The sequence below is a fragment of the Pseudopodoces humilis genome, chromosome 5, assembly GCF_049639895.1.
Source record: "Pseudopodoces humilis isolate 2021_Gansu_Grassland_sample_001 chromosome 5, ASM4963989v1, whole genome shotgun sequence".
NCBI classification, from domain to species: Eukaryota; Metazoa; Chordata; class Aves; order Passeriformes; family Paridae; genus Pseudopodoces; species Pseudopodoces humilis.
In genome coordinates, this window is record NC_142204.1 from 38,500,072 (window position 1) to 38,525,967 (window position 25,896).

The window sequence follows — 25,896 nt, forward strand, 5'->3', positions numbered from 1 at the left end:
AAATGTCCCTTCCCACCCAAACCATTCTATGATTCTATGATCTAAGTGCAAAAATATAGTGTAATTGAGTTTTCACAAAACACCACATCAGCCTCTGGCTTTCTGAACTTTACCATTTTTTGTTTAAAATAGCATTGGCCAGCACAGAGGCAAACAAATTGTTAATGGACTACTGTGCACGGATAAAAATATTTCTGGGAGTTTGTCCAGCTTCTTAAAACGTATTGTGCTTCTGAATACTAGAGCCAAGTCCATGAACATATTTTTCTGTGTATGTGGAAATGCTCTTACTCAGCTCTTTCTGTAAGACACAGCTTCCCGGCAGATTACTTGCCATATCAAATGTGTGGGATGGTGCAGTTTTTATGCCACATGGGCACACGCGGTGCTGCTTTGCTGGATGCGGCTGTGCAGCGTGCGGGGAGAGTGACACCTAGAGCCGGCTGGCAGCGCTGTTATCCCTGAGCTGCAGCTCCTGGAGGAGGGAAGAGGGTCACACTAGCAGGATGCTAACTGGCCCAGCGGCTGCGGGAGGTGATACTGCTCCCATGCTGCACTCTCACCTGGAGAACTGCATTCAGCTCCAGTGTCCCCAACATGAGAAGGATGTTGATGATAGAGCAAGGAAGGCCATGAAAAGGATCAGATGGCTGGTGCACCTCTCCTGTGAGGACAGGCTGAGAGAGTTGGGATTGGTCAGGCTGGAGAAGAGAAGGCTCTGGGGAGACCTTATTGCACCTTTTTGATACTTGCAGGGGGCCTATAAGAAAGATGGAGACAGACTTTCTCATAGGGCCTGTTGCAATAGGACAATGGCTTCAAACTGAAGGAGGCTAGATTTAAATTAGATATGAGGAAGAAATTTCTGAACATTTGAGGTCAGGTTGAATGGGGCTTTAAACAACCTATTCTAGTTGAAGCTGTCCTTATCCATGGAAAGTGAGTAGGACTAGATGACTTCTAAGGGCCTTTTCTAGCTCAATCTGTTCTCTGATTCTATGATTTTCCTAGATGCTGATCTGGGATGTATGCTCACGTGCAGCATGTAGTTTGGAAACAGTAGAACTGTGATGGCCAAGAGCAGAGGGTGGACTGAAGGGGTGGAGGTGAGAGGGCAGTCAAAACAAATAAGCACTGACCCCTTTTTATTAAAACTACTGAGGCACGCAAGTGAAGGGCTATTTCTTCACAGCCTCTGCGCATCCTCTGGATCACTCAGTGCAGAATGCTTTGAAGTTGCTCTATTTTCATGTGTTCACAACTGCTGCTCCTTTGCAGCAAAGACCTTCTCCACTGGTGACCCACACTGTTGTATGGCTGACCAAAGGAGCAGGAGAGCTACTGTTCTCCTGTGGGTGTCTTCAGTGATGAACTGTCACAATATCACAGTGCCGACGCCTGACTTTTGGATGTTAATTGTTTTCTCTCCTGTGAGCACATCTATGAATATTGCATCAGTGTTTACTTTTCTACTTAGGCTTTTATAGGTTTATATGAATAATATATACTTCTTCCTTCAGCTGAGTAAGGTTTCCTCTTATTCTGTTTGTTGGCCCAAAATTCATCTTGATGTGAGTGGTCCTAGCCAAAAGCAGAATCTGGTGAAGTGGAACGTGATATTTTAGATTTCATTCTGACATACCAAGCATTGAAAATTCTTAGTAAAAGCAGTGAGTTGTGAAATCACAATCATGGTAGATAGAAATATAAATGTTACCACACCAGCACAGTATCACAACTGGGTTTACATTTTCTGTGACCACTGCAGCTGTGAGTTTTAGTTCCTGTGTTATTTGTGACTAAGACAACTGCATTTCAACTAACTAGTGGACAGTATGATGTTTTGTTCAAATTAGTTACTGTGTAAAGATCCATGGAAGAAAAGAAAATGTGGAAAATGTCTCTTCCACTGTATGTTGAAAACAAACAGTGCTTTGGAAAATTTTCTCAAGCATTTTTATTCCATTCTAGCAACAATGACCTAAAACTGGCTATTATATTTTAATAATCAGAGGGAAAAATCACAACTATGTATTTTCTTAGTCTGTTACATATTCATCAGAAAATTATTCTGTCTAAAAGGAAGAGCTCTTCACATTCACATATCAGGATGCCAGAGGTTTACAGGGCTCTTATTCAAAACAGATAGTATTTTATGTGTGCCTTGTGCTGATTATTTTTCTCTGCAGATATACACAAGAGAGTGAAGATGACAATAGAAAAAAAGTTTAACAAATAAAGCAAAAAGCTGGCAGATAAGTGAAATAATAAACCATTTGAAAATGTGAAATAAAATAATTATTCAATGGTATGGAGGCACAGCTGTGATACAGGAAAATAGAAGATACTCTGTGAAAGGGAAGAGCCAGCAAGAGCAAAACTTGGAGGGGAGAGGGCTGCTCATGGGCATCATTCACATCAGAATGTGCAGCCAAGTCTGCAGCCTCTACAGAAAATCAGTAGGCATCAGAATAAAGAACACGATGGAGACAATCACCTGGATCAATCAATTATTGCTCTCTACAAACAGAACAGATGAGTGAAGTTTGGCTTGAACTCTGACTGAGAACTCTGTGTGATGTTACTTTTCCACACAAAGCAGAGCAATACTATAAAAATCCTATGCCACAGTTAATAGACTATACCCAGTGAGATTTCTCTTACCATGCTGAAGATCCCTTTAAATTGGAAGCAGAATTCTTTCTCCAGTTCTAAGAATTATTCACTAGACATGCTGTGAGTACAGCTCCCTCTAAGTATAGTGAAATAACAGTTAATATAATGTGAATTATAATGCACCTCATCTCTGTCCGCTTCCTTGTAACATGAGAAAGAGAGATATTCAAGTGGGAAAGAAAGGCAATATGTTTTTTATAATCTTAAAAAAAGATGCAGATAACCCATAGGAGTCTATGGAACTCAGTGCCAAAAGGTAAATCTTTAAACAGGAATGTATTAGAAAAAGATTCACACACAAATAATGAGAGCAGTTATTATTCTCTTTCTGTCTTCAGCATCCTTCCTCAGAAACATCTTGTATTTTACACCTTTATAAAGAAAATCTTGTATAATTTGGGCTTCAGGTTTGGAGGTGGTAAAAAATTGCTCTTAATATTGAAAACTATTCTTTTTTATTAGTCATTCTGCATAGACACACAAATTATTAAACTATAGCTCCAGCCTCTTAGGCAATTTCTGTACACTGTAATTTGCCATCTGGATGACAAATACTGTGGATGACAATTATCACAAAAACTAACTCTAATACCTGTTTTCCTCATTTTAGAAAGGCAGTATTCATTAAAATGAATCATTATCTTAACAATACAGTATACTGGATAAAACCTCATAAGAAAAGTTGGAGCCGGAGTAAAGAACCTCATGTGCTCTTTTCTTCATTAATATAACCTTAGCTGCACCTCAGGATATCACTCTTTAACCACATCTCCACTCTAATAGATGAGAAAAATTTCCAGCAATTCTCTCTGTCTCTGTTCTGATTTTTAGATCATAGAGCACAGTTGCTGCAAATACAGTTATGATGTTGCTGATCCATTATCAGTTTACAAAGCCATCCATTGTGAGTAAGAATTTCAAGTAACACTCAGAGGGTAGCACCTTGCAGTTGGACTACTGTAAACATGCCAGATTTTTTAGTTTATTGCACAAACATGGGAACTTAATATATTTACAGGAAGGGGCCTTGGATTTCCTGACTACAATGCAGTAGCTTTTCATAGATTTGGAGGATAAATTTTCCCCATTGTGTGGTGCTGAATATGCTTTCTGCATTCTTAATTTAAATCATAGGGATTGTGTTAGGGAAATGTCAGTGTAATTGTTCTAAGCAAAGCTATGTGCCAACACAAAAGTACAAGCTGTGGAATAGTTTTATGGTGATAGCCTATCAGAAGGAATTTGCAAAGCACCAGGGACCAGTAGACTGAGTTTGAGGTGGGAGGCAGGAATTTTTGTGCTCTGATCTGTCTCTTCTACCAACTCCTTAGAGCACTTCGGGCATGGCACATAAATCTCCAGACATATTCCTAACCACTGGATTGAGGATGGCTGGATGTTGTGTTCATCTGAAGAGATGTAGCAAAGATGAGAACCTTAATCTGAGGTGCAGTTAACAGTCCTACTTGCTACTATTTCTTGACACCATTTAAAGAGTGAGAGGATACAATTCAAACCCACTTCCCCCCCCCCCCCAAACAGTTTCTGAAAGACCTAAAAATACATTTCTCTCATTTGCCACCTATATTCCATCCTGGTCTGTAAGATCATAGAATCATAAAATGGCTTGTGTTGGAAGGGACTTTGAAGAAGATCTAGTTTCAGCCCCACTGCCAAGAGCAAGGACACCTTCCACTTGGTCAGGTTGCTCAAAATCCCATCCAACCTGACCATGAACACCTCCAGGGGTGGGGCATCCACTTACAAATTTGATATACTCAGATACACTTACAGCACTAAGGCTGTGTAGCAGAAGTTGGTTTGTGTCCATACTGCTAAGCTTTCCTTGCCTCCAGAGAAGCAGGGACTGCATGCAAACTGCCTCCTGGGAATAGTTTATGCATGTGCTTGTTCCCCAACCTTAAATTGCTTTGGAGTGCTCTTGTTGTCAAAGGCTGAAAACAAGCCAGGGCTGCAATGATTGATATGTAGCACTGTCATTCAGTGCCTGGGATTGTTTTCCTGGCACTTGGCTTTTTATTTTCAACATGTAGCTTGCACATGAAGTGGGTGTAGCAGCTGATACAAGGAGAGCAATCTTGATTGTTGGCAATTACTTATGACCTTTTAGGTAATTGTTTTTCAGTTCAGGGTCTCCCTGAAGCCCTGCATTGTGGCTTCCCTCCTCCTCAGGCCATCTCAGCTAGCTGGAAAGCCACACTGACTGCTGCCACCTGCAGTCTGAGTGAAGAGTAAAGGCAAGACTGTAAACTTGGGCTACTGAGATGGGAGAAACTACTCTAAGTAATGGGGAACTTGAGATGGGGTCCAGCTTTGAGTGTCTCCTGCTCAATGCCTGAGAGGTCTGTGTTGGCACATGGATTCTTCACTAAAGAGAGAATAATGCTGTGCCTCCAACCTGCATTTGTGGAGCATTTCTGTGAGTGCACAGTAACTCTAAAAACTTTCTGCAAGTGCCAGATCTTTGAATTGCATGAATATCTGTCCAACCCATTACAGACATCTTTGCTTATCTGCAGTGTAGGAAGAGGGCAGGAATGTGAATTGTCCCCTTTCTCTGGAGAGGAAGTGAACTCAGTTACCAGCCTAACAAAGACCCTCTAAAACCCACATTTTAACTATTTGACTCCTGGCTGTTTGAGAAGCTGTTTTGGTTGTGTTTAGAGCTTTTGGAAGCAAAACTCTGTGTGAGTTATAATCTAAATAAAAAAATGCAAATAACTATGTACCAATGCCCAAACTTACACCCACAGTTTTCCCCGTGTCTGTGGCACATCTTAAAATTACTTCAGATTAGTGAGGGTAGATGGTAGGTTTCCACTCCTGCTTCCATCTCTACTTTGAATTGTCCCACATCCCTTTTTTCTTTCCTTGCAAAGAAATAAGCTTTCCAAAGCACATGACTCTCACTTTTGGGAGTGGTTAATTTAGGCAAATTAGCCTACCCTTTTTTCTGAGATTCTTCTGATGCAGCTTCATTGCCCTCTGCTCTCATGTACAGGGGAATGTTCTGTTTAGCATATGCAGTCTATGGCTGCCCTTGGTTTTACCTTTACTGTCCTCTGGGGTTTAGTCAGGAATTTTATAATAATTTTATTGTATTCCCAGGTCTCTTATCTGGCGTTTATTCTTGTTACTCCAGTTGCTACTGGTTTTAGCTTGTACACAGGAAACCGCAGTGCCAATCAGTGTCGTTCCCAAGGTGACAGGAAACCCTATTTGGTCGGATGTTGATTGTGCTTGTCTTTACGGCTCCACCCATCACATTTTCTTCCTTTTTGGCTTAAGTTAAGACAAATTAATCAGTGGCTGCCATCTGGTAGACAGTTTTTGTGGGTTTGCAGTGATTTGTCCAGCTGATCTTTTGAAAAGTCACACAAGGGAAAATAGCCACGTTATTATTTAAGTGCCTCTTGAACTTGGAATTTACAGGGACTGGTTTTGCCCTGAGCACATGAGTAATTTGAGTTGTGAGTGATCTCCTTGTCTTTTTCAGCTGCAGTTTTGGGTCTTTAAGTGCTGTTTGGGGATCAGAGGGTGAAACTCTGATGTAGCTTTCCAGTGACTGATTTCCTCAGCTCCTCTCTGCCTCTAATTTGTTTCTGTGCTTGACCATCCAGGCATGGTTTCTGTGACTGCTTCACCAGCTGTCATAATGTGCAGGCAGAGTGGGACATCTGGGAAAGTGAGGAGATGCACATTAGCTGGACTTGAATGCTCTGAGCATTTCGTCTCAGCTCTTGGCAGGATGTGTCCATCTGTGACATTTGCAACCTAATATATCACCTTTTCACAATGGTTGGTTGGAAAAAGCACCAGCTTTTTTATGAGATTGGTTTATAAGCAGGAAATATCTCCTGAGCCCTTGACTAGTACCCACAAGTACTGGTTTGGTTTCAGCAAAACAGTGTAGGAGGAAGCATCCATATCAGATATACAGAGTTTGGATACTTAGAAGGAAGGCTGATTTTTCACATTTGGGGTTTGTATAGAAAAGTTTCCTTGAGTGTCCCCATTAATTCCTGAAAAAGACTAATGCTTCAAGTTAAAACAAAGATATTCACCTTTCCTCTTGTTTTGAAATGCATTTATCTCTGTTCATGACATTACTTTTACAGGGCAGCCTAAAGTGGAACTAAGTTCAGTTCCCCTTAATTTAAAATGTTAGGAACAGACAGAGAAAACAGTTAAAGAAAAAAACCCAAAAAAATCAAAGTGCCTTCAAAACTGCAATGTAAGATATCTGAATATTTCTTTGAATTGCAAGAAGCCATGTGCTGGGCAGTGCTTACATCCAGCATATCTTGTAGCCATCAGTTAACAGTCCAGGCCATGAATCTCTTCTTTGAGTGCAATCATAATTAACTTTACTTCTATGCAGTGCTAGGACAACTCCTCAAACTTATAAGAGTTGACTAATTATACTACTTCTTTTTTGAAAAATCCAGTTCTGGATATTTGGCAAAGATCTCTTGCATAGTTAGAGCTAGTATGTACAGAAAGCTTGACATTGTTAGCTAGCAGAAATATCTCCTGTTTGCACATACAACTTTGCTTAAAGAATACTGGATGGAGTATTTCTCAACTTTTGCTGGGAATTCTCTTTAGCATTGTCTCAGTACCTGAGAGCCTTGGTCACAGATCGTGATCCCTCTGTGCAAGACTCCATCCATATGTACACAAAAATGTTCCTCTATCCAAGAGACGCACATTCTAGACATCAGATGCAGTAGTAAATGCATACAATCAGACATGCCTCAGGAAACAGAGAAGCAATAGCATCATGGCAGAGACAAGGATGCCCAAAGTATACCATGAGAATGGCTCAGCCAAAGAAATACTGCCCAGAGGCAGAGCTGATTCCATGTGACACTGACATTTCAGCCAGGCTCTTGCTAGGGTTATCTGTCTGCTTTGATATCATCACATCCAAGCTGATGCACCCATTTGGTTTTGCTTTGAACCTTAGCTGAGTTTCCAAGACATTCAAGGAACTCTTTTTGTGATTTTCATACTAAGACAAGTGGGACATTAATTGGTTAAGTGATCTAATACGGTAATGCAGATGTTGCACAATTAGTGCCTATCTTCATGAAATACCTTGGCTTTGAACTCTCCATTCATTTCTCTAACCAGGGGAGTCTATAAGAAGCTACAAAAGTGATATGTCTTTCTGGGACAGGGACTTTCCTTATGTTCTCTATCAAAGAATATACTTTGATGCTTAACAAACAGAGAGTACTGTCACTAGTTTATGGTATTTATAATTATCCTTGTTATGTTAATACTGTGATTTGATAACAGGAGCAAAACAGAACACAGCAACTTCAAATGACTGCTCAAATATGCGATAGGCATCAGAAAGGGAAGTAGTGTGTATAATTCCCACACAGAAAAATGTCGTTAAGTACAATGTTTCTCTTGGGAATTCAGTCCCAGTGCTTCAGGATAACCAATGGCAGCTCCCTGGAAAACTGCTGCCAGCAAGAGATGGGGATAGTGCTGGGCAGGGGCAGCTGAGTTTTCCCCTCTGCCAGGGTTGACTCTTCTGCTTCCCACCATCCCCTGGCAGCGGCATCTCCTGTTTTTGAGATGTCTCAAATCCTTCCTGAGTCATAAAAAATTCCCCTGGGAGACTTCTGCATACACAGTCCAGAGGCTTTCAGTTCCTTTCCCTGGATTTGATAGTGGATCTAAATGCACAGTCTTACAAGAAGAGAAGGAAAACAATCAGAATGTCAGAAAAGTACACAATGGATAAAAAATACAATTTGCATGGGCTTGTTTCACTTCAGACTCTGTTTAGCTTGTTTGGCCTCAGTGGATTTATAGACATATCTGGGAAGAGAATTTGGCCCACAGAGTACAATACTGAATAGGTTTGCAAAATAAGGCAGCATTGTGAAAAGCAGAAAGCATGTATTGTAATTAATCCTTAAGTTAATCCTGTAGCTACAGAGAGTGCATTTGAAATTTACTGATAAGATTATAATAAAATAAATGTTTTCTGCTTCAACACAAGGATTTTCACAAATGAAGATGGTTTAAATACCGCCCTAGTCCCCCTGTATAGTGCTCACTATTGCCTGGCTCCCAGTATAGAGCTCACCATCCTGGGTCAGTGCAGAGGTCATAAGGTGGGCTATGAACACTGTCTGAAGGAAAAACTACAGAAAGAAAACACCAGGCACAAAGATGGGGAAGCACCCTTTGGTTCAGGACATTCCTAAAGTACAGATTGCCAGAAGATGGAGAATACACTGAAAATAAGTAACTATTAATTAAGTAATCGATCATTCCTGCTTGCTTTGTTCTTGCGTTCTTTCCCTAAACCTCCTCTTTCTATTGAAAACAGGATACTGGTCAACCTTTGGCTTTACAGAGGCTTTACACCAAATTTATGTTCATATTTCTGCATTACTGCCTTCAATGTATTTTAGGCTGACCTATATTACATCATTAGCCATATGAAGCCCTCTGTGTTGTTGGAAGCGTTTGTGCTGAGATAGATGGGGTGGAGGTCAGGGTGGGAGTGATTTCAGTTTATCTTTCAGATGTGACTTCTTTCTCTTTATTTCATAATGTAATGTGCATTTAGAGGAATACTACTTTTTTCAGGATCCTCACTTTTCCCTCCTTTATTCAAATTCAGAGAAGTAAATTTAAATCAAGCTGTTTAAGTTTCTAAATGCCATAAATCCTTTGCTAATAGAGGACTGTGAATCTGAAGCAATTGTTATTATTTCACTCTGAAATTTTTAATCTATTCACACTCACTGATGGTATATGTAAGAAAGAGTAGATCAGAAAGCCTGTACTCTGTCCTTCATCTCTGGGCACAGGTACAGATGCATTTCCCTGTTCTAGAGCCCTGCCTATGCAGCTCCCTATAGAAATGTCTCTCATGAAGGCAGGCAGTCCAGGGCCATGGACTTCAGAAGATCTGAGGAGCTCTGTAGAAAAGAGCTCCAGATCATTTACCTGTCGGTTCCTCATCAGCTGTTCAGCCCTAAATGGAACTGCACAGCTTGGCAATATCTGTTTTTAAGGTCTACCTAACCTCTGAAGTGCAAGATAAGGTACACCTTGGCATGCAGACATTTGCAGCTGTTTTAAAAGTATTTAAACATAGCTCTTTTCCAAATTGCAAGCCTAAGTGGATTTCCTAAACTTTCTTTTCAAAGGGAATGCAGGCACTTATACCATTAATATACTTGTCTGAGCAAGCCTTCCCATAGAAAGCAAGGCTGGAAAGCCAGACTATGAAAGTGGATCAAGAAAAGAATTAGATGTCAGGTCTGGAGACTTTAGAAGCAGCTAGAGGGCAGATCTAAGAGCACATATATGGGTCCTATCTCTAAGAGCTCAAATCCCACCAATCCATTGTACAGCTTAGGCTCATTAGTCACCCTGGAAATGGAACTGTGTTCCAAAGTGGATGTGCTACAAGGATTTGGGGTCTGTGCAGGCAGCCTTAGGTGCTCTGTAGGCTGTGTGACCGAGCGGAGCTGTTCTGCCGGCTCCCTTTGGGAAGGTCCATAGGTGGCGCAGCTCTGCTGAGCAACATTGTGGGTCTGGAGGTTTTGCATTCGTCAGAAACTGCTGCAGTTCAGTAATTTCTTCAAAGTGCACTAACAATTCATTTGTCTGCTTAGAAATCTTCCGTGTGACACTTGCAGTAGTTTAAAGATAATGAGGACCAAGTCAAATAAACAAGGAATGTGCTTTTTTATTATCTTAAGGTTGACAGGGTGTAGTAAACGCCTCTTTTCCCAGATGTTCCTTCCTGTCTTTCCCAAATGGCGAACTCATCAGGAAAGAACTCATTGTACTGATTAGTCTTCAAGTCACAATAAAAAAATAATTTTCTCTTACAGTATCTTACTGATACTGTCTGAAGATACTGCCCATTTACATTAAGAGTATTCCTGTCCATGTCATTTTCCAGGTCAGCTGGTTTTGGTTAAAGTCTCAAAAGAGTATTGAAGGACATTAATGTGCAAATAGATTATGTTTTCTTGTTTGGATGTAAGGGTTGTAGATTATATTCCTTAAATGAGCAGCAGTTGCAGGATGGAAGTAGAAATTGTGCTTAAGGGATTAATTATTATGGAATTCATGAAACTAAAATGACTTATCTAAGGCTTCTCTTATGAAAATAAAACAAACCAACTTTTTTTTCATTTAAAAGATGAAAAATCTAAGATCCATTTTTCATTTATTTAATTATAGACCAATTGAATAGCAGTAAATGTCAGTTAAGTAGTCTTAAAAAAACACTTCCTTGAAGCTATTGCTGTAGTGTCACACCTCTCCATCCTCACTGATTAGATCAGTTTTCCTAGACAGGCTGTTCTCTGTATAATGCAGACAAGCACCCTCTGGGCATGATGTAGTGCTCAGTGAAGAAGTCAGTCTTGCATGTTCTGGGAAAAGTAATCTGGCTTTGCCCCTGGATAAGAGATCTAAATTGGCAATGGTGGTACATACCTACAGCTCCTTCAAGGTCTTACAGAGGTACTTATGAACTGGAGGGGAAACTTATACAAGTATGACAAAAATATTTTGCAAATTTTTTTTTAAATTTTTTAAGCAAAATATACAGCAGCCAAAATATGTGGGGTTTTTTTTAACAGTCCCTGCTGGCTTACCCTAAATAAATGCATTATCTGAGCTCCTTAAGTTGTGCATTTATTTAACTTGTGCAGTCAATTTTATCACTCCCCATTCTCTTTTCCTTTTTCCTACTCTTTTAACTCCTTTTGCTTATATTAATTGTAAATTGGTTTAAATTAGCATGTGCATCAATCAGGGAGAGAGAACAGGTCATCCAGTAAGTTTGTGCAATGAGGCCTCCCATAAGAAATAGAGCAATGCTGCAATGAAAGCAGATAAGAATAGAAATAAACAAGACTGCATTCAATTAAAGCTTTACCATCTAAAGAAAATTAACCACAAATCGGTAAACATTTGTTAATCTCTTGGAATAAACAGCTCAGATAAACACAACAAATTAGCATCTTTATTTTTTTTTGCTTCTGAACGTTCAACTCAATTTTCACTCTTGCTGCAGACACATATATGTGCCTATGAAGCAGAAACAGAGCTTTATGTTGCCATTCAAATTTTATTGAAGATGTAAGTTTGCGTGACAAAATGCAATTTGATTGTAGAAATAATCTACAGGAAAAGATGGGAGGCTGTTTAAGCTTTGCATTTTTGAACAGTCAGTTCCCGTAGCTGAGCAGCATTGCCTTATCGAGGGCAGAACAGGAGTGAATTGGCAGAACATTAGAAAGCCTGATTAAAAGAGGGAAAGTTGAAACTACACTCATGTCAGCTGTTTTCCTCTACAGGATATTGAGCCATTCCTGTCCTAACCAGATACTGATTGCTTAAAACTTAATCCAGAAGTACTTGTCAAGACCGTTTCCTCAGCTCATTTTGACCTGCTGAGCTGTGAGTAGATCCTGAGAATTGTTTGCAATTTAGTGCTAGATGTATTGGCCTCCTCTCGCTCATGGCTGTGGGAACAAGATCAGACCCTCTGAAGAGAACATAAAATGCCTCCAGTTCTCGAAAAAGCTGTTTAAATTTCATAGCTGAGGCTCCAGATCTGTTTCTGTGGACTCAGAGAGAGATGGAATATGCTGCCAGGAGATTTATTGTAGCTGGGAGGCCACAGAGGATTGTAAGTCTTGCCTCACAGAAGCCATATATGGCTCTTCTTCTTTCAGTAGCTACACAGCCTACTGTCATCATTTCCAGACCCCTTCCTCAGAGTCAGAAAACATCAGTGTTAAGAGTGACAAATAGAGAAAAATAAAAATACAGCACTGGAATACTGTGAGGAGAGCTGTGTGACAGAGCAGATATTCTTCCCAAGAAGATGCATGCTTCATATTATAGCCTTTCTTCGAGTCCTGAGCCTAATATATTCAATCTATGGCTTTCAGGTGATAGGCATTAACTTCAGTGTTGTATCCAATTAGCCTCTGTAAATGAGGTCCTTAGTTTGGTAAGATGGGGCTGCTCACACCAATGGCTACAGAATTTGTCTCAAGTGCAGATATCTGCAAGGCAGAGTAGAAATAATATAAATATCAGTGATATTAACCATTTAATTCTTAAGCATGTTTGTAGAAAATTGGGCTAATATCTACCTATCTCTCCAGGCTCTCTCTGGAGAGGAAGAATCAGAGCCAAAGGAATGTTCATCTGTGAGAGGTATAAGGTTTTGGAAATGAGGCCAGGAATCAATAGAAAAAGAGAGGTTTACTGTTCCCATGCATGGTAAGAAGCCAGTAGGTAATTTCTGATGGTTTAAGTAGCACTGGTATGTCAGAGGATAGCAGGAGAACGGGAAAGGTCAAGCTTTGATCTACTGCACACCAGAGTGCTGAAGGTAGAACTAAGGTCCTGAATTTTTTATTTTTGTGCATAATAAAGTAGCTGCAAAATAAGCAGACGTGAGCTGAGCAGAATAGATCCTTCAAGGTATCAGGTTCTATCAATTTTGACTGGTCATAATACAAAATACATTCTTGTTTGGCCTTGTTAGTTGGTTGATCTCATCTTCTGATTTTTGAGTACTTTAGTCTGGGGTGTGATACAGGTTTGGTTTGTTGAAAATGCTGACAACCTCTGGTAGGAATGGTTCCTAAAAGCCACAGTTCTTGTTCAAGTGAAACCCAGAATTGTTAGCAGATAAAGCAAAGAGCATTTGGGAAATTGAGTTTTCATTGTGGATCTGCCAAGTATGGCATCTGTACATCAGGGCTTCGTAGGGCATCTGGGAGTGTAAAAATTAAAGGTTCAGTATGCACAATAAGTAATACGTGCAAATATTTATGTGTTAGCATGACATACACATACTTACCTAAAGATTTTTAGTTCATTATTTTCTCAAACTAATACTGATATTGATTAACCTTTGTGGAAAGTAGGAGTAAATAGGAGGGTAATTACTTTAATGGGTATTGTGTATTATCAGAACTCATGGGGTTTTCTATCAGAATAGTCTTTAATATGTGCTGCAGCACAACAGAAAATTGAAACTTAGGAGCTCTACATTTCCAAGGAAAGAATGTAGATGTAAGAAAAATTAATCTTCATATTTCAAATTGGGATTTTCAATAACGGATTTTTATTTTATTCTTAGAAAACTTGAGATACTATGCTGATGCTCAGAAGAAAATCAAGAGATTATCACAGCCATTAATGTAACCATACTCTCATTCAGCCCTCCTTTCCCAAGATATCCAGTAATATCAGCAGCACATGGTGGATATATATTTAAGGCTAGCAAGTACAGAGCAAGAATCATATCTATGGATTTTTGAAAAATTTAGAAATTGTCCTTATGTGTTAGAAGCAACTATTTAATACAACTGTGAATGTTACTTTAAAACTTATCAAATTATTGCTTCAAATGAGAGTCATCTCTTAACCTTCTCAGGACTATCTGTAATGGATATTATAAATCTTTATTTGTGAAGAAATGTCTCAGTTGTTTATTAGATGATCCATATTACTATTTGCCCAAGGCAGGAAGAAAACAGCAATATCTTAAGTCATTTGAAAAGACTTATTTTAACCTCTCTGTACTTCTGCTTTTCTCCTTTTCCTTTTTTCAACACTGATTTTTCTTGATGAAGTCAAAGTTTCCTGTATTTATTTTCTATTGGTATAGAGGAACAATAACAATACTAAATCCTTTTCTAATATGCCACGTTTTTCACACTTCACTGGAATTTTACATATCACATTAGTTCATCTATGTGACCATTTTTTCTCTTAAAAGCAGAAAGCAAGCCAAGAGCTGTGTTTTTTCCATGATTCTTTTTTCCAAATATACTTTTTTTTTTTTCCCCCTTTGAATTGCTCTACTGAAACATAAAACTAGATATGCAGGTGAAGTCTGGCAGCAGTGGAAAGCATGTGCCTAGTTGTGCTCTCCCAGTGCAATTACAGCAGAGCAAACCCCTCCTGCACTCGGTGCATTTGCTGATGAGATGGACCTGCAAGGTGAAAGACTCAGGACCCATGTCTAGGCCTAATCTGTGAGCACCACAGGAGCAAAAGGCATAGGGGAATAGTGGTGTTTTTCCCTTCAGTGAAACCCAGGGAGAATAGCCCTGTGGAATATTCCATGGTACAAGCGGCAGCTGAGGACCCAAAGCAAACTCTCTCCCCCCAGCAACTGCATCCAGCTGTGCTCTTCATGCTAACTGATGGCTTTCTTCACCCACATGCCTGACCTTCCTGAGCAGCTCGGCAGGGGACAGAGCAGCGATGGCACAGGAGGAAGCACCTCCTGTGTCCCTAGTTCTGAGGTCAGAGGGCAATGACTCCTAAAGGGCAGCAGCCATCACCCATCACCACTGCTTCCAAAACCGCTAGAGAGAGAATGAGAGGCCGAGGCTCAGGAATCTGGGTGTGGCATTTTTCAGGAGCGCTGAATAAACATGGGGATGTATATTTAAAGAAATTATTCAGCTCAAATAAACAACTGGCTAAACGTGTAGGGCAATTGGATTTTTGTAATCAACATCTGTGGCTTAATTTTAGGATCAGGGAAGACCTGGAAATGACCTCGCTAATGTTTAATAGGGCTTTAGTAACCTGGTGGCCCTCCAAGGTGGAGAGGTGGAGCTTCCTTTTGAGAATTTTCTAACAAACATTGCTTTTTAAAATTTTTATTTTATCATGCCTTGTAATAAAATCTGCTTCTATAAATGTATTATTTAAAATACTGTGGTGAATTCTCATCAGTGGACTTGTTCCTATTATCAAACTGAAAAGAGATCTGTGAGTACGTAGTAAGACCCCCCTCTGGATTCCAGACAATACACAGACACAAGTGGTTTCCTGATTGCACTTATCCACGTACCCAGTGATGAGGTGGCTGTCCCAGCTGGTGGAACTTTGGAAGAGTTAGTCTCCCGACAATTTTAACATAATGTTGTCACGAATGTTTACAATTCCTCAGATTCCTCACATGGTATTCTTCCTTGTCAAGAAACAACCTTGAGAGGATGCTGGGGTAGGTGTACCGTAATAAGATCTCTTATTTGGCCCAGACTATTCACATGGGGAGCATAAAGAATATAAAGTTATTTAAAAGGGGAAAACCAGCTTTGCTGGGAGAAATAAGGGAAAACTCACATGTATGAGTCCCTTACTCTAATTGGAAGTGGAAAAATACCTGTCAAGAGATACATTTACATATATATATATGTAAATGCATATATATATATGTATATATATATATATATACATACAAATAAATGTATCTCCAAGTAGAATGAGCTATCTGACCTGAAGTGTCACTGGTCTGATTGTGATTTCCTTATTCAAAACTTAATGTACGCAAGTGATAATTACCAAAAATGGCTTTGTTTTAGGTGGTGCCTCCTTGTTGCCAGCCTTGTGCAGTCCCTTCTAGTAAAGTGGATAAAGGTGAGCTCCATGGGTAGCCTCTTTCCATCCAGGTAGTAAAACAGAAGAGAATTCTTGCTTTCTATTCTTCAACAGAGAATAGAATTATTATTTAATTAAAATTTTGATCATTTAAATTAATTATTTAATTTAATTTTATTAATGGTTAATTAGTTTTAAATAATTTAACTGTTAGAGGACCATTGAGAATCCAAAGAATCTAGAGGAGGACCTGAGACTAAGCATCTACTATTAGAACATATGAACACGTGATTGTTCAGGCCCTCCCTCATCTTTCAAGACAATGCAAAATGTTCTGTTTTCAGCCCTGTTGCTCAGCATAAAGAATGCAGTAAAGAAGTCTGTGTGATTAATGCTAATATTGGTTGTAGCATTTCTAATGTATGTAAACATTAGTTAAAGAATTTTATTAGTTGAAGAATAATTTTTCAAAAGGGTTATTTGAGATATCCATATTTATGCAAGAATTGCCTCTAAAACTGTGATCTATTGTTTGTCCTCTTATGAACTTCTAAGAATATTGCTTTATATTCAGATTTTATTCAATGTGTACCTTTAAATGCATTAAATATGCACCTAAGAACTGGTTCTTCTTTCCAGAGTAAGATCCTTAAGACCAGTGTTCATCAATAATTCCCATAAATGGTAAAGGCTGTAAACTCTGAGTTATAATTAGATCAGGTAGTGGCTGTTAAAAAGGAAATCACCCCGTTGCCAAGACTGTCAGTTATAACAATGTAAAAGCCAAAGAAAATATTAACATTTTCACTGTACTTTGTTACTGGACAATGGGAATACTTTTCCTCTATATTAGGAAATTCCAGTAGGCTCTCCCAGAAGTATGTCTGAGTCTAAATTGCTACCCATTTCTCACCCAAAGGTAGGCTAAACAGATTTTGAGAGATTCATTGCACAGCTCTTTGGTTTTCAAAAGACTGGATTTGCTATATATGCACTCAGAGCCACCTGTTTGAGGGACTGCCTTTTTCCATGGAATAAATTGCTGGTCGTGGTCAGAAGCTGTTTGTGTGGGAGAGGTTTGTGACAGAGAGGTCTAACAGGATGTTTTCCTTGAGAGGTGGTGTGGAGCTGGGAACTGATTTCCCCCCACAGTCTGGGGCAGTCCCCAGAGGAAATGGGATGGGCATACGAGCCAGCACCCTCCTGCAGGGTCCAGCTGAGAGCAGCCACCATGGTGTGCCCACTTCCCAGACTATCACAGCTCTGGATTTGGGTGTGAGTGCTGGTACTACTGACTGGGGCTCCACTACCATGCAGCCTGTGCCATGAGGCACAGAGCACTACCGATAGTCTGTGCATGTACCACTTACCCATCACCTTATGCTCAGGATGCTCCTTCACTTCTGCCTACCTTCTAGCACAATTAGCAGAATCATAGCCCACCCCCTTCTCTGTGCCAACAGAAATTGTCCCTCTCTACCCTGGAAGCAGACAGACACCCACTGCTGACTCACTGTTACCATCTGCAGGCCTGGGCAGCAAAGCTCTTGCTGCCACCCACCTATCACCTAAGCTGAAATAGGCTTGTGAACAAAATGACACAATCTGAGATTCACCCACTCCACCAGGCGGTCTTGGCTCTTGGACATTATTGCTTTGTGCTTTGCTAAGTGACAGGTGAGTGACTGGAGTAATTTCTATTCATGTAAACTAAGATGACAGAAATAGCTTAATTTAAAATAAAATTACTGAAGCATCTGCTGACATGTATGAGGTTCAAGGAGGTGAAGTGCCAGGTCCTGACCCCCATGGGGTCACACAAACCCCATGAAGCTCCACAGGCTGGTCTGTGTCAGGAATAATGTGGTCAGCAGGATCAGGGCAGTGACTGTCTCCCTTCACTCAGCACTGGTGAGTCCTGCGTCCAGTTCTGGACCCCTCACTCCAAGAAGGACATTGAGGTGATGGAGCATGTCCAGAGAAGGGCAACGGAGCTGGGGAAGGAGCACAAGTCCTTTGAAAGGCTGATGGGAGAGCTGGGGATCTTTAGCCTGGAAAAAAGGAGACTGAGAAGACCTTATTCTCTTTACAACAACCTGAGAGGGGGTCAACCTCTTCTACCAAGCCATTAGCAATAGACAAGGGGAAATGGCTTCAAGCTGCACCAGGGGAGATTCAAGGAGGAGGTTAGGGAGAATTTTTTCACTGAAAGGGCTGTCAAGAATTGGAACAGACTTTCCAGGGAAGTGGTAGAGCCACCATCCCTGTAAGCGTTCAAGAAACAATTGGACATAGCACTTAATGCTGTGTTTAATTGGCATGGTGGTGCTCAAAGGTTGGACTCACTGGTCTTGGAGGTCTTTTCCAGCCTTAATGTTTCTGTGATTCTATAGAGGAAAGCATTCCCCCAGCATTTGTGGCACTTGCCTCACAGATACCATCAGAATATGTCTGTATTATATTTATAATAGTATGTGGTACTATAGTATGAGGTACTACAACTGCAATTGTATCTTAACATCCAGTGTTCAGAGAGGTGTGCAGTCACACTCTCCCAACAGTTCTTCTGCAGATGAGAAATGCACACAACCAAGCACAGTTTCAGCAGAAAAACTGGAATCACTGAATAATAGATTATCCAGTAAATGGTTAATCATTGGCAAACGGACTAGGTGTGGAGTTGTATACCCATCTGGCAGGATGACTGTTAGGAGAGACTTAAGACAATCTTACATTATGTTTGTATATAGCCAAGCATGATAGAGTAACGGAGTTCAAAGAAATTCCTTGTAAGCACACCTTAATGTGCAGAGGTAGGAATCAAACTGGTGTTCTCATATCTCTCTACATGCATAACTGCTTGGTAAATGTTAACTGAGCTAGGGATCTGTAGATCAGCTCAGCAAGCTGAACCTTTCAGTCTTACAGGACTGATTGCTGCTTAGTAAACACAAAAACTTTGATAAATGGCTATAGATTTGTGTTTAGTCATCACAATTTGAAGACCATGGATTTTTGGCAATCAATATGCCTAAAGTTAAGGGTTGAGTAGATAATATTTGATTGATGGGTTGAAAATACAAAAAAAGCCAGTTTTCTTACGTGTTGTTTTGAGAAAGCCCCAAAAAGAATAGGGCTCATACCAAGCCACATACGAGTGTGGTCTCTTTGTATTTTCATGGCTCAAATTTGTTACTGAATCCAAGTTTATTTTCCTGGAGAAATGGAAATGTTATGAATTTTATAGTCCTGCAAGAGATGTTTGGCATTTCAAAATAGCCACTTTTAAGTCTATGACCATTTCTTCTCCTCTGACACAGATCATTCGTTGTGGTTTATTGCCTCTCCTTTCCCTTCTGCCTAACATTGTCTACTGTCTTGGTTTATTTTGTTGATGTTTACACTGCCTTTCACTTATTTCTGCTAGTTTTATCAAATTTTCCTGCTCCATTATGTGTATTTAATTTTAGTAAATTCTTAAACATGCACCTGACATAACTGTGAATTTATTTGACACTGTTATGTGTATCAGAATATATCCCCTCTACTTTTTTCTGTGAAATATTTCTTCTTTTCCAAGATACCAATTTCGCATTTGACATTCTTAACAATAAAGTAGCATATAGGAAGCTATTTCTGCTTCTAAGAATAATTCAAATGGTTGTCCAGAGCACATATTTTTGCAGCATTGGTAGAAGTAGGATGAAGAAGGATGTACTGAAACAGTAGGATGTACTTGGTTTTCCATCTCCTGAGTGGTACCAGTGAAACTGGTCTTGCAGTCTTTGCATGCCCAAATCCATTCAGTGGCTGTAGAGAAAGTCAGGGTGCATGAATAACTCCGGATCAAATTAATGAGTGTGGGATTTACAGTAATACAGTGAGATCTCATATAACCATTTGAAATATTTTCTAATGCAGACGAGGATCCAATGTCTCACTGACTTTGGATATGAGCAGCTTGGGAAGTGTTGAACCTTTCGTCACTGTGCCAACCCCGCGAGAAAAAGTAGCAATGGAATACCTGCAGTCAGCTGGCCGCGTCCTGACACGGCAGCAGCTTCGAGACACAGTTGCATGTTCTCATTTACTTCAAACAGAATTCATGGTGAGTTTCACAACACGCTTGAAATGAGGATTTTTTTATATAAGTAGCACAACAGAAACTGTGGGGAAAAAATAATCGGGCAACACTTTAATGACAAGGTACAAATCATTTCCAAAGGGCAAATTAGATAGTGTCAAGGTGGTGTTTTATGTTTGCACATTAAAGACAGATAAGTTAGTCATTTATAACCATGGATTCCTCTTGGTTTTAAGTCTCATCATAGATGGGCTAAGTATTATAATAGAGCTGTGGTGCAAACAATCAGAACTGTAACACTGTGACAGTTTCAAAGAGATCATAAAGGCTATGATGAAAACACAGTAATGGAGATTTTGTTTATTCCCATGTAAACACCATGTATGTTTGCAATTTGAGCACTAAATTTTCAGTCACTGTAAGTTATTTTTTTGGAGCAGATAGGGACACCCACAGTTCCTGTCCAAAAGGGACTTTTTCCCAAGGTCCAAAAATACCTTTAGCAAGCATGCCATACAGCAGCCTAATATACTCAAGACAAAAAAACCCAAAGTGTTTTACAAGTGCATTTATTAGTAAAAAGAGTAAGAATCTGAAATAGCTGGGTGGAGAAAAGTCAGAGCAGAAAAACTCAGACAGGGAAAACACAACACTTTACTTTAGGAAGACCTGAAAAAGTGTGGTATTGCAAAACACTCAAATGAAAGAAGCTGTTAGAAAAAAAGGAGACACTTTTTACAAGGGAAATAAAAAAGAGCATAAACTGATGCCACTTCAATGTGGAAGCTGAGTAAGGCAGGGCAAAAAAGGTTTTGAATTTGAAAAAATCATAACTTCATGTTTAAATAGATCAAAAGCACAAAGCTTACTAAAGAATACAAGAATCAATGATAAAAATGGTAGAAAAATTATTTGGGGAAGTTGAACCAGTAGGTGAGAGGTGACTCCATTATTTGCATCTGCATTGACCCTAGAAGAATTTAGGAAATTTCCTACATCTGTGGCAGGGATCGGTTCAAGCAGATTACTAGAGGTTCTGTCTGATATTGAAGCATTAGTGGAAGGGATTCTATAGCAAATCAATAAAATTAATAAAAGAAAGCTTGTAGTCACCCAGAAATCCTAAAGGAGTCCATCTATGCCCTTACTAGTGTATTGACTGGAGAGGTGTAAGGTAGCAGTTGTGCTTCAGCGGCTGAGGAATCAGAGGATCAGAGGTAGCAGTTTTTCAGAAGGGTTCCAGAATTGATCCAGAGAACTGTATGTCTAGAAATCTGATATCTAAATCAGTGAAACTCGAAGGAATTAAAATTGAACATGACAGAGCACGTGATCCCTTAGGTTTAATTTTGTTTTCCAATTTGTATATATGAATCAATAGATGATGAATGCCATCTTACTCTAAAAATAGCTTTTCATTATGAATAATTGCATCTTATGGAGCAGCCCTTTTAATTACCTTTAAAATCCAAGGTTTATAGTAGAAGTCATTTTCTAAAGAAAAGTAAATCCCTCAGTTCTTCTCCCAAAATGTGGATAGACAGTGTACACAGAAAAAAATACAGTTATCCAACATACTTTTATCACCAGTTATGCCATAGGTTCTCTGCCATTCTGCTGCTTAGGCAGGAAAGTCAGAAGAAATAACTTCATCATGCTTAAGCCCCCCATGTTAGGAGACAGTTTGTACAGATAAATTGGCACCTCACAGAATCCTGTTTACCCAAATCGTCTCACACAGCAGTTGTGCACGGCTTTGGGGAGACAGTCACATTTTATTTGTCCCTCAGGGGGGCGCAGCATGGCTTTGGCCATTCAGTGTTTCCACAGAATTTTATTGAAAAGGTCATGACTTGTCTATTCTGTTTTTAAACCATTTTTAAAAATGTGTTGTAAGATGAAGCTGTTGAACAGTATCTGTTTACTATGTTCCTTGCTACAGATAATAGCTCAAGTAGGAACTTGAGGCATGCAAAGAACGCAGTATATAACCCTCAGCCATGCTGTTCACACAGCTCATTTTAACTAGCTAGAGAAATACAGTAAGGCAGTCTTCTGCAGATTAGAATTATTAGCTCTCATGAAAAGCTTCCAAATGTGAAAAACATGGAGAAATGTTCAAAGTTTTCAGTGGAAAACTGAAACATGAGCGGTTTCAGGTTATTTTTAGTTCTTCAATTTTTTTTCATTAAAATTAAAGGACATCATTAAAAAATAAAAAATTTTAAAATAATTTTAAAAATAAAAATAATTAAAAATTTGGTTGGGAGAATATACCTGATTTGCAAGGAGGAAGAAACATAATTTGCCCAGCATTTATGTTTTCTTTAGTAGCCTGAGTTGCTACTCTTCAAAGGACAGAATATCTGAATTTGGTGACAGAATTCATTCCCAAACACCTGAATGTTAAGAGCTCCAGTCCTGCATGGGAAAGGGCCTGATCATTAGATAAATTAAAAATCAGGTCCTCATAAAAATGGAGGGATGAGTATAATGACTACCTGCCTGATTTTTCCTAAATTCTGCCACATTTTCTTGAATGCTTTCAGAGATCCAAATTATACCTCTTCAAGTGTATGAACAGCATTTGAAACCTAATGTGAGCCAGAATAGCTGCTATTAGAAGGTATTGCTCAGAGAGGGAAACCAGCCATGAACAATATGCATACGCATCTATAATTGTATGTAAGTGACTCTGCACAGGAATGAATGCAGTTTATGCATTTTTTGCAAGTATTTAATTAAATATATATGTTTAATAAAACAACTTTATATATATATATATACTGCCTATACAGCTTCAGAGTTTGCACACATTCCTGCTGTTTGCAGTCTGCTGGGCTTATTTGCTCCCCTGTTTGCAGGAATGTTATCACCATATTATCCTGATCTTTTTTTTTTTTCTGGAATAATCTCTTTTTTCTCACAGCCAGTTTCAGAATAAGTGAATTGTCTGTGGCTGTGATCCACAGTGTATTGTCAGATTTTTGTCTGTGCCCTTGGACTCACAAGTACTTATTACTGGGAGGAGACCACTGATTAGAAAGTGTTTACAGGATGTAAGTGATTAATGTTATTAATGGTCCCGGTTGGCCCAAAGAAATGTGTTTCTGTTTTCAAATTGGTGGCATTTTTGCATCTGTCAGTAACTTGCCAAATGATGAACTATTTAAAAATTTCAGCAGGCATAGTAAGGGACACAGCCAGGCATCTGGAAGACCCTCATCGAGCACTATCACTTGGGCAGGCACTGGCTCTTCTTCACACATATTTTTCCAGTCTCTGTAGGTGACAGACAGAAATCCCATTAAGCACAAGCTTAGTGTCTTGCTCTCTCTCACGTGGTGCATAGTTTAGCACGGAAACATTTCAGAGGCCATGTCCTGGTGATATTTGTACAATGTGTTCATACCAGAACTGAGCTAGGGAAGCTCTAGGTCAGCCAGTTGGAACAATTCGGAGCCCAAGGGCCAAGGGTAAGTCTTAGAGAGAGGTCACCATTGGGAGGTGGTAGAAGTCAGAGGTGAATAAGAGGAGGGTATGGGACCTCATGAGACTTTTTGTAGTTTTGTGGATGAGGAAGCAGCGTTAGACACAAGATAGAAGTGACATGATTTGACCTGAGCTTGTGGGGATGAGGCTTATGCAAGAATGAAGTCTTAGAAGTGAGAAGATCCTGAACTTAGGGCAGCCATCATATGGGTGGCAGTACAGGGATCTGAAAAAGGATTGGGTGAAGTACCTGCAAGGAAGGTGTGTCTTAGCAGCAACACTTTGGCCTGATACAGCAAGTCATTCTTTTGAGGAGCCAGCGGAAGACCAAGAAGTGATCAAGGATAAAACTGAGTGAGGGAGAGGGGAAGAAAAAAGAAGGTCCATGAAATGTATGGGCATTAGGCAGAAAGGGTAGAAAAATAAAAATCAACACAGATGCAATCTCACATAGTAAGATGTTCAGAAGCCAAGTTGGGAAGTGGAGACAAATCACAGCATTTGAACCATCTAAATTTTACTTAACTTTGCCATCTCTTCAAGCAATAAAGTGAGAGGGTAGCTTCCCCTGCTTGGTGAACCCATGTAAAAATCTGCTGTTGGGTGCACGCTTGACAAGCTGTTAGAAGCCTCATCCCTGTTTCTTTTTAAAAAAAAGCTGTGCAGAGGTCAGTTATGCTGGGCAGGACGAGAGCTTGTATCTGAAGGACATGGACCATGCATCTCTTCTGTACCGAAGTAGTGGGCAGACCTGCACCTCTAGAGTAGAAGCCAACTCATTTTGGAGGAAAATCTTTAAGTAAATTTTCCAGTGATGCAAGCCAACAGACTCTCCACATGTTCCTATATGTCTCTAAGAGGCAATTACATAATATGCCACTGTCTCTTGGGCTAAATGTCCCAGGCTTGCATGATGTTTCCAGATCTCTAGTTATGACTGTTCTTTTAAGTCAAAATATTAATTTACTGAAGATCAAATTCCAGATTATTCTAAGATAATTTAAATTATGGTGGCAAAAAAAAAAATCAGTATAAAAATGAAGATTTGAGTAAACCAAAGCATTTTTAATGTGATTTTGCCAGATTATTTTAGTTGGTAAAATATCCCCCGCAATCATGAAAAAAACAAACAACCCCTGCATGTTTCATCCTGCCATTTTAAAAGGGTTGGTTTTATTCAACTGTAGAAATATTGCTTCAGGACCTCAAAATCAGAATTATTCGTTTTCTTCTTTAAACCAAGTTAAACATTTTGTTCAGTGAAAATTTTGTGGATTTTTTACTTTTCATGCTGACAAACAGTTTGAAAAGCTGTAATTTTAAGTTTATGAGGAGTTTATAATTTGTGTATTTTTGAAACCTAAAGGAAACTGTCACATTAGTTACTTGGACATCTGCAATGTAAATCAGTCACTAGAAGATGAAAATGAGAAGCAAAAGAAATAGCTTCACATTTTTATTACTTTTGAGTCTGCAAAAGACTAAGGCACTTTGTGAGGTCTTTGAATTTCATTGTTAAGGGCTTAGCACAAAATTTTTTAAAAGTTTGCCATATATTAATATTTAATTATTTTTAAAGTTCCTCTCCCAATTATGTAAAGTATTGCTCTTTTTTGCCACGGTACTGTACTTTTGAACTCCACTTTTCTGGAACTAGAGTGCATTTTAACCTTGGTTCTAATCCCATAAAAACTTTTTTTTTTTAATAATTTATCAGAAGTGTTCCTTGGAAGTCACCCCTTCAATATGCAACTCCCTGTGTTTATTAAAGGAAGGGTGTTGACAGGCTTGAGGTGGGAACCACTTTTTTTCTTAATAACTTTGATGTTAAGAGACAGTTGTTTAAGAGCAGATGGCCTTCTGGTGATAATTTCCTGCATGGCTCCTTTGGAAACATCAGTCTGATTTAATTTATTTTTTATAGGAAATACCAATGAATTTTGTGGATCCCAAAGAAATTGACATCCCAAGTCATGGAACTAAAAACCGCTATAAAACAATTTTGCCAAGTAAGTGAGCTAGCCCATAGTTTCCTACTATGACATTTAGTCCTGCTTTGAGAATGTATTGCTGTGAAAATCTAACTGTCTTTATATTTTCTTGATGTGTACCCATTCATACCTGCATTTATAATCCATGTACAAAGATAACAGAAGCCCAGTGCTGTAGGACTGGCAAATGCAGAACTCTCACTGGATGCC

The 25,896-nt window shown here is 39.4% G+C and overlaps 1 protein-coding gene across 1 annotated transcript in view; it reads left to right on the forward strand.

The window, feature by feature from the left end:
• PTPRR (protein tyrosine phosphatase receptor type R) overlaps positions 1-25,896 on the forward strand; it is a 137,429-nt gene that overhangs the window by 86,414 nt on the left and 25,119 nt on the right. Inside the window, exons 7-8 of the mRNA XM_088055071.1 lie at positions 20,041-20,227; positions 25,620-25,704. Coding sequence (XP_087911197.1) covers positions 20,041-20,227; positions 25,620-25,704 — 272 coding nt within the window. The remainder of the gene's footprint in view (positions 1-20,040; positions 20,228-25,619; positions 25,705-25,896) is intronic.